At 39.5% G+C, this 13891-nt stretch overlaps 1 protein-coding gene across 1 annotated transcript in view; it reads left to right on the top strand.

Moving 5' to 3' along the window:
• The first annotated feature begins 1826 nt into the window (after positions 1-1826).
• IL31RA (interleukin 31 receptor A) overlaps positions 1827-13891 on the top strand; it is a 108119-nt gene continuing 96054 nt past the window's right edge. Inside the window, exon 1 of the mRNA XM_007944179.1 lies at positions 1827-1881. Coding sequence (XP_007942370.1) covers positions 1827-1881 — 55 coding nt within the window. The remainder of the gene's footprint in view (positions 1882-13891) is intronic.

The raw sequence follows: 13891 nt of genomic DNA, 5'->3' as shown, positions 1-13891 counted from the left end.
AGCAGTATGGCGAGTCCTTAAAAAGCTAGAATTAGAAATACCATTTGACCCAACAATCCCATTATTAGGTATATATCCTCAGAAGGAAAATGGGGCAATCTACTTCCATAGTGATACTGCATCGGCAACCCAAGGAGGCGTTGCTATGAGTCGGGGCCGACTTCATGGCATATAACAACAACAACAACATCCTAAAGAAGTGAGAGCCAGGATAAGAACAGATATATGCACACACATGTTCATCGCAGAACTATTTACAATAGCCAAAAGATGGAAACAACCTAGGTGCCCATCAACAGAAGAATGGATAACCAAATTATGGTACATACACATGATGGAATACTATGCAACAGTAAAGAATAGTATAAAATCTGCAAAACACTGCATAACAAGGATGAACTTGGAAGACATTATACTGAGTGAAATAAGTCAATCACAGAAGTCAATCACAAATACAGTATTAGTTTATTATTGTAAAAAGTCAAGGAAAGGTTTATATATGGAAGGATACTTTCTTTGTTGGTTACCAGGGGTGGGAGGGGAGGGGAGGGAACACTGGGAAAAAAAAAAAGCATTTACCCATATCACTTTAGTTTTGTGTATTTCACTGTATATAAATTATATTTCAATAAAATGCATTTAAAAAAATGTTAAAACATTTATTTCTTCCTGAAATGAATTATTGCTTTTAAATTTACTTTATATAAATATATCTCCTTTCCCTCAGTCTCATCTGGGATGAGATGAGGAGCCAGTAGTCTTTTTTTAAAAAAATATATATGTGTATTAATAATTACATTCTATAAACTATCTTGAGTATCTACCATCCACCAAGGAGCCCTGGTGGTACAACGATTAAATACTTGGCAGCACAAAAGGTTAGAAGTTTGAACCTATCAGCCACGCATGGGAGAAAAGATCTGGCAATCTCCTTCTGTCAAGATTACAGCCTAGGAAAACCTATGGAACTGTTCTCTTCTGTCCTTTAGGGTCACTATGGGTTGAAATCAACATGATGGCACATGAAAATAACCACCATGTACCAGGTACTACCTTAAATGCTAAGACTTCAAAAAGAAGTAACAGAGGCTTACCATCCTGTGTGACACGCACTACAGTGGAAACACAGCTGACAAGTAGTTGTGAGGGGCACAAAGAAGGAACTGACTGATTGGTTGACTCCATCCTCTCAGATAAGGCCAGCCCTGAGATGAATCAAGAAGGATGGATTCATTTGCCAGGAATAGGGAAAAAAGGGCATTCTTGGCAGAGGGAACTCCCTGTACAAAGATAAGATGTGAAATATCGTGGTTCTTTTGTGAAACTATGAGTTATTCCATTTGTGTGACTAGCTTGAGAACCGAGGTGGAGGCCAGAGGATGGTCTCAACTCTACAGACTCAAAGTGCTATTTTTCCTGGAGCATATTCTTGGCAGCTGGTATACTTTTCATATTACATGCTGTTGTTGCTATTTGCCGTCGAGTCAGCCCCGACTCATAGTGACCCCTCCTTGGGTTTCCGAGGCAGTAGGATTGTCCAACCTTCATATTACATACTAGAGCAGATTATGGATAAAAGGAAAATTCATTGTAATAGTATGTTTTTAAAATGTTGACTGGGATTGAAGGAGTGATAGTAAAGGGATTTATGTGACCATAGCCAAACAGACAAAAACAAAAAAAACGAGCTCTTTCCCTCCCCTAGATCCCAGAATCTCTTTAATGTAACTGGAAATAGAGTTATTGAAAGAGACAGGAAGCAAACTAATTCTTTACTGATGACTGTTTCACCCTCTCCACAGCCTGCCTGAGGTGATTCAGGGATGATGTGGATCTTGGCACTGTGGGTGTTCCCTCTACTCTGCCGATTCAGCCTGGCAGGTAAGATGGCTTGGGTCCTTTTATGAGTCATATGATTCTTATTACCTTCTTTGAACAAGAATTGTTAACTTTGGAACAAAAAGACATCTGAAGATTGGATATCCATAGATAGCAGTGGGAATTTATGAACCTCCTGAATTTGTGTGTGTGCTTGTGTGTGTGTATACCCATGGCTGTGCATATTTGGCAATATGGCTTATCATATTTTCAGAGGAAGATGTGACACCCAAAAGACTTTTTTTTTTTTTTATGTATGTATAACTTCTAAAATAAGTACCTCTTGTATTACCTCTCTGTGTCTTCCTCTTTCTCAGTGCCACCATGTTGATCACTCACTTTTAGTACATTGGCCTTCCCTTCACCCAAATCAATACTTGTCTTGACCCCCAAAAGATTTTAGAGCAATAGTAAATACTTCATATAAATACCTGCATAAATACAAACCTATACAGTTTTCATACTAGTTGTCATAAATTTCAAAGATGTAAAAGGAAATGATGAAACAACACAGTTTTATAAGTTGCAACTGAAGACTATGGGCCTGCTATCTTTACAGTATCCTGCAGATCTAAGATCCATTAGCTTGATCACATCTTGTACATATATTTAAAAAAATAATAATAAGATCAGAGAAAAAGATGTAAGTGGAAGTTGGGCACTGTGAGTACCATGGACTGTTGAAAGAACTAACAAATCTGTACTGGAGGAAGTACAGCCAGAATGCTCCTTGAAAAAGAGAATGACCAGACTTCATCTCACCTACTTTGGTCATGTTGTCAGAAGGGACCATTCCCTGGAGAAGGATGTCATGCTTGGTAAGGTGAAGGGTTGATGGAAGAGAGGACATCCCTCAACAAGATGTATTGACATAGTGGTCATACCATCCTATGACACAACCATCTCAACATGTGTTTCAGTGTGTGCAACAGTATTCAAATCCTTCCTCTCACACATCAGTGACCAAGGCAAATCACATGGCCATACCTACTTTCAAGCAGAAAAGAAGATAAAATCTTCTAGTATGTCCAGGAAAAAGGGATACTGATGATCACTGAGAATAATGATGAGTACTTGTTTTGCCCACAGAAGGAAGACTGGGCAATCTACTTCCATAGTGATACTGCCACAGCAACCCAAGGAAGGGCTGCTATGAGTCAGGGCCGACTTGATGGCACATAACAATAACAACAACTTGTTTTGCCACCACTCGTCTGTCAGTTTGTCATACTATGGTAGCTTGCATGTTACTGTGAGGCTGGAGGCTATGCCACTGGTATTTCAAATACCAGCAGGTACACTCATGGTGGACAGGATTCAGTGGAGAGTCCAGACAAAGATAGATTTGGAAGAAGAAAGGGACTATCAACTTCTCAAAGAATTGGCCAGGGAAAACCTTATGAATAGCAGTGAAACATTGTCTGATATATTACTAGAAAACTTTATGAATAGCCCTGAAACTTTGTGTGATATAGTGCCAGAAGATGGGCCCCTCAGGTTGGAAGGCACTCAAAATACAACTGGGGAAGAGCTGCTCCCTCAGAGTAGAGCTGACCTTAATGACATGGATGGAGTAAAGCTTTTGGGACCTCCATTTGCTGAGGGAACATGACTCAAAATGGGAAGAAACAGCTGCAAACATCCATTAATAATCAGAACATGAAATGTATGAAGTATGAATCTAGGAAAATCGGAAGTTGTCAGACATGAAATGGAATGCATAAAGATTGTTATCCTTCACATTAATGAGGTGAGATGGACTGGTTTTGGCCATTTTGAATCAGACAATCATATGATCTACTATGCCAGGAATGACAAATTGAATAGGAATGGTGTAGCATTTATCATCAAAGACTGTTTCAAGATGTATTCTGAACTACAATGCTGTCAGTGATAGGATAATATTCATATGCCTACAAGGAAGACTAGTTATTACTACTATTATTCAAATTTATACACCAACTACCAAAGCCAAAGAAGAAGAAACTGAAGATTTTTACCAACTTCTGGAGCCTGAAATTGATCAAATATGCAACCAAGATATGTTGATTATTACTGGTGATTGGAATGCAAAAATCAGAAACAAAGAAGCATCTCTAGTAGTGGGAAAATATGGCCTTGGTGATAGAAATGATGCTGAGGATCACAAGATAGAATTTTGCCAGACCAACAACTTATTCATTGCAAATTCCTTTTTCAACAACATAAGCAGCAGCTTGGAAAGTAGGTTGGGCAATCTACTTCTGTAGTGATACTGCCAAGGAAACCTGAGGAAGGGTCTCTATTAGTCGGGTCCAACTCGATGGCACATAACAACAACAACATACACATGGACTTCACCAGATGGAATATGCAGGAATGCAATTGACTACATCTGTGCAAGGAGGCAATGGAGAGACTCAATATCTTCAGCCAAAACAAGGCCAGGAGATGACTGTGGAACAGACCATCAAATGCTCATATGCAAGTTCAAGTTGAAGCTGAAGACAATTGAAACCAGTCCACAAGAGCCAACATATGACCTTGATTATATCCCACCTGAATTTAGTAACCATCTAAACAATAGATTTGATGCATTGAACACCAATGCTTGAAAACCAGATGAATTGTGGGATGACATAAAGAACATCAGCATGAAGAAAGCAAGAGGTCATTAAAAAGACAGGAAAGGAACAAAAGACCATAATGGATGTCAGAAGAGACTCTGAAACTTGCCATTGAATGGAGAATAGCTAAAGCACATGGAAGAAATGACAAAATTAAAGAGCTGAACAGAAGATTTCAAAGAGCAGCTCAAGAAGACAAAGTCAGTTATTATAATAAAATGTGCAAAGACTTGGAGTTAGAAAACCAGAGGGAATAACACACTTAGCATTTCTTAAGCTGAAAGAACTGAAGAAAAATATTCAAGCCTCAAGTTGCAATATTGAAAGATTCTATGAGCAAAATATTGAATGATGCAGGAAACATTGAAAGAAGATGGAAGGAATACACAGAGTCACTCTACCAAAAAGAATTGGTCAATGTTCATCCATTTCAGGAAGTGGCATATGATCAAGAACCAATGGTGGGGACTTCCAGTAAGATGGAGGAATAGGCAGACAAGCGACAAAGACCCTCTCCAACAAAGAAAAGAAAAACCAATTGACAGAGATACAGAAGATAATCCTGGAACCCTGGGCTTTGAAAGGAACTATACAGAAGTGGATTAGGCACCAACTAGTGAAAAAACCTGAATAAAAACAATGAGTACAGTGATGGGCGGAGCTGGGACTGTCAGCTACTCTGATGAGACCAACAGCCTGAATATTTCCAAGTGGTGTTGGGACCTAAGAACTGACTTAAAGATCAGTCCTGGTCACCAAGGGCTACAGGGACAACTGCTCTGGTGGCCTATGACTAGGAAGGGAAACAGCAAGGAAGGAGACAACCTGAGCTGTGGACTTTCTGCTGTCGAGAGGGCATGGCCATTTTGATTGTTTACACGTGGAAGCCATTTTGGATATTTAAAGTGACAGAGGGTGTGGCCATTTTTAATGTTTACAAGTGGCAACCATTTTGGATTTTAAAGTGATAGCATTCTCATTTGGATTCAAGGGACCTACCTAAGAATAGGCTCTGTTTGCCAGGGTCGGCAAGGACATATGAGAGGCTGACAAAGGAAAGGAGACAGGTGGTGAGTGTATAAGTGCTGTTAACTATTGAAGAGAGGAGCACAGCCCAGCACCCTGCTTGTATAGACAACATACAAACAAAACAAAGAAAATGAAAATCATGGGAAAGTCACTCCAACACATAATCACCAATTAAATATAAACACAAAAACGTCACAATGCCTCGGAGACAACAGAGAATCATAGTCCACACAAAGAAGCAAGATAAAGCAGGAGAAACAAGAGACAAGGGTATAGACCCAAAACACATCCCTGAGGAAGATGCAGCATTGGAACTCCCTGATAAGGAATTCGAAAGAAGTATATTTAGGGGTCTTCAAAGGATTGAGAGACAGACCAAGGAACACACAGGCAAAACCCTAGAATAATTTTGGAAGAAAATACAAGAACAAAAGACAAAATCAATGAAAAATTAGAAATGATTCTAAATCTACAGATAGAAATCCAGAAGATTAATACTAAATTGTCAGAAACAAGAAACACATTGAAAGGGCAAAGGAGCAGAATTGATGCAATGGAAGGCAGAATTAATGAGATTGAAGACATACCTGAATACTTCTTTGGAAAGGGATCAATCAGAAAAAAGATCAAAACAAAATGAAGAAAGCCTAAGGATCATGTGGGATACCATCAAAAGGAATAACCTACATGTCATTGGAATTCCAGAACAGGAAGAGAAAAACAAAACCACTGAGAAAATTGTCCAAGATTTGCTGGAGGAGAACTTCCCTGATATGATGAAAGATGAGACTATATCCATTCCAGAAGTCCAATGAACCCCAAACAGGATAGACTCCAAAAGAAAAACACCAAGACATATCATCACCAAACTCACCAAAACCAAAGACAAAGAAAGAATCATGAGAGCAGCATGGGAAAAACGAAAAGGGGCAACCAATAAGACTAAGCTCAGATTTCTCAACAGAAACCATGCAGGAGAGAAGACAATGGGATGGTATATACAAAACCCTGAAAGAGAAAAATTTCCAACCAAGAATTATGTACCCAGCAAAATTGTTCCTCAAATATAATGGTGAAATTAGAACATTTCCAGAGAAGCAGAAATTAAGGGAATTTGTTAAAACCAGACCAACTTTACAAGAGATGCTAAAGGAAGCCCTTTGGACAGAGAAGCAACAACAGCCAACAACAACTGACCATTAACACACATGATGATATAACCCAGAAACCAACCCAGCTATGGAAGTATCCAAAGTAAATAAGCCTACAAAATTGTAAACAGGGAAGCAGAGACACCAACTGACATATGAGGACAACTACAAACCAAAAAGAGGGAAAAAATCTGTGTCATTACAGAACTTCTAGATGGTAAGGATCTCAAGACAACTACAAGATAGAACGGACTGTTCTACACTTGGGAAGAAAATTATAAATCACAGGGTAACCTCAAAGAAAAATGATAAACCTCAAAGAAAAATTTATTCACATCAGAATAAAAAAGACGACCAGCATAAATATTCAGCAAATACCAAAACAACACCAATGAAGGAAGTGATAACATGATTCATAAACAAAACGAGCTCAGCATAGAAAATTACATAGAACAAAAAAATCGACACAATGAAAAAGCATATGACAAAAATGACAGCAACAAATTCTTATTTGCTGATAATTACATATCTGGCAAGGGACTTATCTCTAAGATCGATGGAAAACTCCAACGCCTCAACACCAAAGGAATCAACAATCCAATTGAAAAATGGGCAGAAGACATGAATAGACACTTCGCCAAGGAGGATATTCAGGTGGTCAGCTAATACATGAAAAGATGCTCACAATCATTGGCCATCAGAGAGATGTAAATCAAAACAACCATGAGATATGCTGTCTCACCCCAGCACTGATGGCAAGGTTCAATGAGACAGAAAATAACAAATGCTGGTGGGGATATGGAGAGATTGGGACTCTCATACACTGCTTGTGTAGCTGTGAAGGGACACAACCTCTGTGGAAAGCAATATGGTGATTCCTTAGAAAGTTGGAATTGGAGATACCATTTGACTCAGGAATCCCATTATTAGATATATATCCTAAAAAGGTGAGTGCCAGGATAGGAACAGATACATGCACACTCATGTTCATCACAGCACTATTTACAATAGCAAAAAGATGGAAACAATCTATGTGCCCATCAGCGGAAGAGTGGATGATCAAACTATGGTACATACACACACTGGAATGCTATGCAGCACTAAAGAATAATGCAGAGTCTGCAAAACACCACATAATATGGATGAACTTGGAGGATACTAAGCTGAGTGAAATAAGTCAATCACAGGACAAGTATAGTATTAGTTCCTTGTTGTGGAGGATCAAGGAAAGGTTTATATATGGAGGGAAACTTTCTTTGTTGGTTGCCAGGGGTGGGAGGGGAGGGAAAGGAACACTGAAAAAACATGCATTGACCCATGTCACTTTAGTTTTGTGTATTTCACTGTACATAAATTATATTTCAATAAAATGTATTAAAAAAAAGAACCAATGGTATTGAAAGAAGAAGTCAAAGACTCACTGAAGGAATTGGTGAAAAATAAGGCTTCAGGAATTGACAGGATACCCATTGAGATGTTTCAACAAACAAATGCTGCGCTAGAGGTACTAACTCATCTATGCCAAGAAATTTGGAAGATAGCTACTTGGCCAACTGATTGTAAGAGATCCATATTTGTACCCATTCCAAAAAAAGGTGATCCCACAGAATGTGGAAATTATTGAACTAATAATTCAATATCATGTGTAAGTAAAATATAATTTTACTGAAGATAATTCAAAAATGGTTTCAGCAATATACTGACAGGGAACTTCCAGAAATACAGGCTGGATTCAGAAGAGAATGGATCTTGGCTGAAAGCAAAGAATACCAGAAAGGTGTCTACTTGTGTTTTATTGACTGTTGTTGTTGTTGTTAGGTGCCATTGAGTCGTTTCCAACTCATAGCGACCCTATGCACAGCAGAACAAAACACTGCCCGATTCTGCACCAGCTCCATGATCCCTGCTATACTTGAGCCCATCATCGCAGCCACTGTGTCAATCCATCTCATTGAAGGCCTCCCCCTCTTTCGTCGACCCTCCACCCTACCAAGCATGACATCCTTCTCCAAGGAATTGTCCCTTCTGACAACATGACCAAAGTAGGTGAGATGAAGTCTGGCCATTCTCGCTTCCAAGGAGCATTTTGGGTGCACTTCCTCTAGGACAGATCTGTTAGTTCTTTTAGCAGTCCATGGTACTTTCAGCATTCTTCGCCAGCACCACAACTCAAAAGCATCAATGCTTCTTTGGTCTTCCTTATTCACATGCATATGAGGTGATTGGAAATATCATGGCTTGTGTCAAGCACACCTTAGTCCTCAAGGAGACATCCTTGCTCCTCAGCAATTGAAACAGTTCCTTTGCGGTTGACCTTCCCAATGCTACATGTTGTCTAATGTCCTGACTGCTACTTCCATTGGCATCGATTATAGAACCAAGCAACGTGAATTCTTTGACAACCTCAATCTTCTCTCCATAAAATCTTCTAGTTTTATTGACTAGGTAAAGGCATTTGACTGTGTGGATCATAACAAATTATGGATAACATTGAGAAGAATGGGAATTCTAGAATACTTAATTGTGCTCATGAGGAACCTGTACATAGACCAGGAGGCTGTCGTTCAAACAGAACAAGGGGATACTACATAGTTTAAAATCAGGAAGGGAGTACATTAGAGTTGTGTCCTTTCACCATACTTATTCAATCTGTATGCTGAGCAAATAACCCAAGAATCTGGACTATATGAAGAAGAGTGTGGCATCAGGATTGGAGGAAGAGTCATTAACAACCTGTGATATGTAGGTGATACAGCCTTGCTTGCTGAAAGTGAAGATGACTTGAAGCACTTAGTGATGAAGATTAAGGACAGCAGACTGCAGTATGGATGACATCTCAACATAAAGAAAACAAAAATCCTCACAAGTAGACCAATAAACAACATCATGATAAATGAAGAAAATACTGAAGTTGTGAAAGATTTCATATTATTTGGTTCCACAATCAACACCAATAGAAGAAGCAGTCAAGAAATCAGATGACATACCCACCAGCCACTCCTCAGAATGAAGATTGGGCAATCTACTTCCATAGTGATACCACCTCGGAAACCCAAGGAGGAGTCGTTATGAGTTGGATATGACTCGACAGCAGTGAGTTCTGTTTGTTTTTGGTATTGTACTTGGAAAATCTGCTGCAAAAGACCTCTTTAAAGTGCTGAAGACCAAAGATGTCTCTTTGAAGACTAAGATGCACCTAACCTAAGCCATGTTGTTGTTGTTGTTGTTGTTATGTGCCGTCGAGTCAAACCTGACTCATAGCGACCCCTCCTTGGGTTTCCGGGGCAGTATCACTACGGAAGTAGGATTGCCCAACCTTCCTTCCGAGGAGTGGCTGGTGGGTTTGAACCACCAGCCCTCTGGTTAGCAGGCAAGTGTCTTATCCACTATGCTACCAGAGCTCCCAACCTAAGCCATAGTGTTTTTAATTGCCTCATATGCATGTGAAAGCTGGACAATGAATAAGGAAGACCATAGAAGAATTGATGCTTTTGAGTGGTGGTGGTGTTGGCCAAGAATACTGAAAGTACCATGGATTGCCAGAAGAACTAACAAATCTGGAAGAAGTGCAGCCAGAATGCTCCTTGGAAGTGAGAATGGCCAGACTTCCTCTGACCTACTTTGGTGAGCTTTGGTAGCATAGTACCTAAGGCACTTGACTGCTAACCAGAAGGCTGGTGGTTCAAACCCACCAGCCACTCCTTGGAAGGAAGACTGGGCAATCTACTTCCATAGTGATACTGCCTTGGCAACCCAAGTAGGGTCGCTATGAGTCGGGGCTAACTTGATGGCACATAACAACACAACGACAACAACTTTGGTTATCAGAAGGGACCATTCCCTGGAGAAGGATGCCATGCTTGGTAAAGTGGAGGGTCAGCAAAAAAGGGGAAGGACCTCAGTGAGATTGATTGACATAGTGGCTGCAATGATGGGCTCAGGTATAGCAAGTTTTGTGAGGTTGGTGCAGGACTGGGCAGTGTTCTGTTCTGTTGCATAGGCTCGCTATGAGTCAGAGCTGACTCCACAGCACCTAACAATAACAACAACAAGTTGTTTTGTAAATACCATAAATCTCTGTAATACCAGTATCAAGTGGCTTCTTCAAGAATACCACTCTCTTATGCCATATGCCAAGCTTAAAGACACTTAATGGCAAAACAAATGTTGTCCTATAAAAACAGCCCTGGTTGAGTGAAAATCGTTTATAGAATCCCTTTCTCTTCTCCTGATACCTGGTCACACTTATGATTCTGGAATCCAGATATTTGAACCTTTTCTGGTTTATGATGTATAATATCTGTTATTAACAGCTTTTGAAGGAGCTAAGGAATGGTATTCAGGGAAGAGCAAGAAAGACAAGGATTCATGGAGGTAGGCAGGATACTGGGATCCCTGAGTGGCTAGATTGATTTTTTCAGCTGGCTCACTTTGGATTCAGCTAATGCAAGGTAGAGTGAGAATGAAGAAGGATATAAAATTGGTTTCCTAAGGAGACTATAATGAGAATAGCACAAGACCAAAGAATATTCAGAGGAGACAGGGAGAGACTTCTTTTCTCTCTGTTCTTAAGGAAAGGAAATCTTGCTAAGAGTTAGTGTCATGGTTGGGTATTAGTGACATGAAGATTGGAGGGAAGGCTACAATATATGGATATTTTTTAGAAACTTGACTGAAGAACTTAGGAAACACAAATGTGTGTGTGCATACAAACATACAATCTGTGTTACCTGTGAGCCATGGAGATAGGACCTGAGTCAATTACTGAGAGTCACTCCTCTGGGGCCATTGCTGGCTGATCCTTGGTTCACCCTCTTGCAGGATTTTGCACATCCCACTGGCAGTGGTGAAGTGTAAAATTTGTTAATATCCTGTTTGCTGACCCAAGGAAGCCACAGAAAGGGTTTCAAGCTGTGTGTTTTCTTTAAACAATGTATAATAGTCCAGCTTCTGATCTCCATGTAATGTGCTGTATTATTTGGTTCAAGTCCAGTTAACTTTTGGTCTTTTTAAACACTTAGATTGGAGATCACCACCTTTGTTTGTATGCAAATAGCAAACATAGAATGTTTGTGTGACTGCTGCTGATGAGTGGGTGCTGCAGGTGTCCAGCTGATGTGCAGGACTCAGAGGAAGACAGCTTCTCTGGAAAGAGCCAGAAAGGTTGACATGACAGTGGAGGCAACTAGCTCTCCCTCACTCTTGTTGTCATTCAAAGTGGCTCCTTTACTCATGAACAATGTCATTTCATTGACCAAAATATATAAATGTATACACAAATACACACATTTAGAATCCTTTTGAACTAAGGCATTTGACTGCTAAGCAGAAGGCTGATGGTTCAAACCCACCAACCACTCCTCAGAAGGAAGATTAGGCAATCTACTTCCATAGAGATACCACCTTGAAAACCCCAGGAGAGGTCACTACGAGTAGTGACAGCAGTGAGGTTTTTTTGTTTTTGGTTGGGTGAAAATCAGAAAATCTCCAAACATAAACAAAATAATGAATGGCACCCGATCTGAAATGCTTTACTACTACTTATCTGTTAGGAGTTAACAATTTTGTGACATAGTAATATATGTGCTTCTTTGTTAACACATTAGATAACAAGACCTAAAAATGACCTTAGATTAGGTCTAATAATAATTAGTTCTAATAATTACCTTAACTGAAAAATAGTAACACTAGTACTTGCTATTTCAACATATCTGTAACAGCTGTAATGTAGTATGAAAACATTTGTGATTTTTAACGGTGACAAAGTTGTAAGTACTGATAACGTTATAGTTTGTTGCCCACGTTCCTGATGCAAGGAAAATTTAAATTTCAATCACGTAAGTTCCCATTTAAGTTTATGTTGCTGTTGCTAGGTGCTGTTGAATTGGTTCTGACTTATAGACTATGGTACAACAAAACAAAATACTGCCTGGTCCTGTGCCATTCTCATAATCATTACCATGCTGGAGCCCACTGTCACAGCCACTGTGTCAATCCATCTGATTGAAGTTCTTCCCATTTTTCCCTGACCCTCTACTTTACCAAGCATGACATCCCTTTCCAGGGACTGGTCCCGTCTAACAACATGACCAAAACACAAAAGACGAAGCCTGGTCATTCCGGCTTCCAAGGAACATGCTGGCTGTACTTCTTCCAAGACAGATTTATTTATTCTTCTGGAAGTCCATGATATTTTCAGCATTCTTTGCAACCACAATTCAAAGCATCAATTCTTCTGTGGTCTTTCTTATTCATTGTCCAGGTTTCACATGTACATGAGGCTACTGAAAATACCATGGTATGGTTGGGCACACATTACTCTTCAAAGTGACATCTTTGCTTTTTAACACAGATTTGCCCAACACACACATCTTTTGATTTCTTACCTGCTGCTTCTATGGGCATTGATTATGGATCTAACTAAATGAAATCCTTGATAACTTCGTTCTTGTCTCCATTTATCATGATGTTACTTATGGTCAGTTGTGAGGATTTTTGTTTTCTTTATGTTGAACTGTAATCATACTGAAGGCTGTAGTCTTTGATCTTCATCAATAATTTCTTCAAGTCTTCTTCACTTTTAGCAAACAAAGTTGTGTCATCTGCATGTCACAGGCTGTTAATGAGTCTTCCTCTAATCCTGATTCTGCATTCTTCTTCATACAGGCCAGCTTCTTGGATTATTAGCTCAGCATGTAGATTGAATAAGTATGGTGAAAGGATACAATGCTGACACACACCTTTTCTGATTTTAAACCATGCAGTATCCCCTTGTTCTGTTCAAACAACTGCCAATTGTGTTGATTATCAAAGGTGACTGGAATGCAAAAGTTGGAAACAAAGAAGAAGCACCCATAGTTGGAAAATTTGGCTTTGGTGATAGAAATAACACTGGAGATTGCATGATAGAATTTTGCAAGACCAACGACTTATTCATTGCAAATACCTTTTTTCAACAACACAAATGGTGGCTATACAAGTGAACTTCACCAGATGGAGTACACAGGAGTCAGATTGACTACATCTGTGGCAAGAGGTGATGGAAAAGCTCAATATCTTTAGCCAAAATAAGGCCAGTTGCTGATTGTGGAATAGACCATCAACTGCTCATACTGACTATGCAAAAGCATTTGATTGTGTGGATCATAACAAATTATGTATAACATTGAGAAGAATGGGAATTCCAGAACACTTGATTGTACTCATGAGGAACCCGTACATAGACCA

Source organism: Orycteropus afer, unplaced genomic scaffold, assembly GCF_000298275.1.
Source record: "Orycteropus afer afer isolate SDZICR_OR568_19922 unplaced genomic scaffold, OryAfe1.0 scaffold00122, whole genome shotgun sequence".
Taxonomy (NCBI): Eukaryota; Metazoa; Chordata; class Mammalia; order Tubulidentata; family Orycteropodidae; genus Orycteropus; species Orycteropus afer.
The sequence above is the reverse complement of the archived record's forward strand: the minus strand, read 5'-3'. Positions and strand labels throughout refer to the sequence as shown.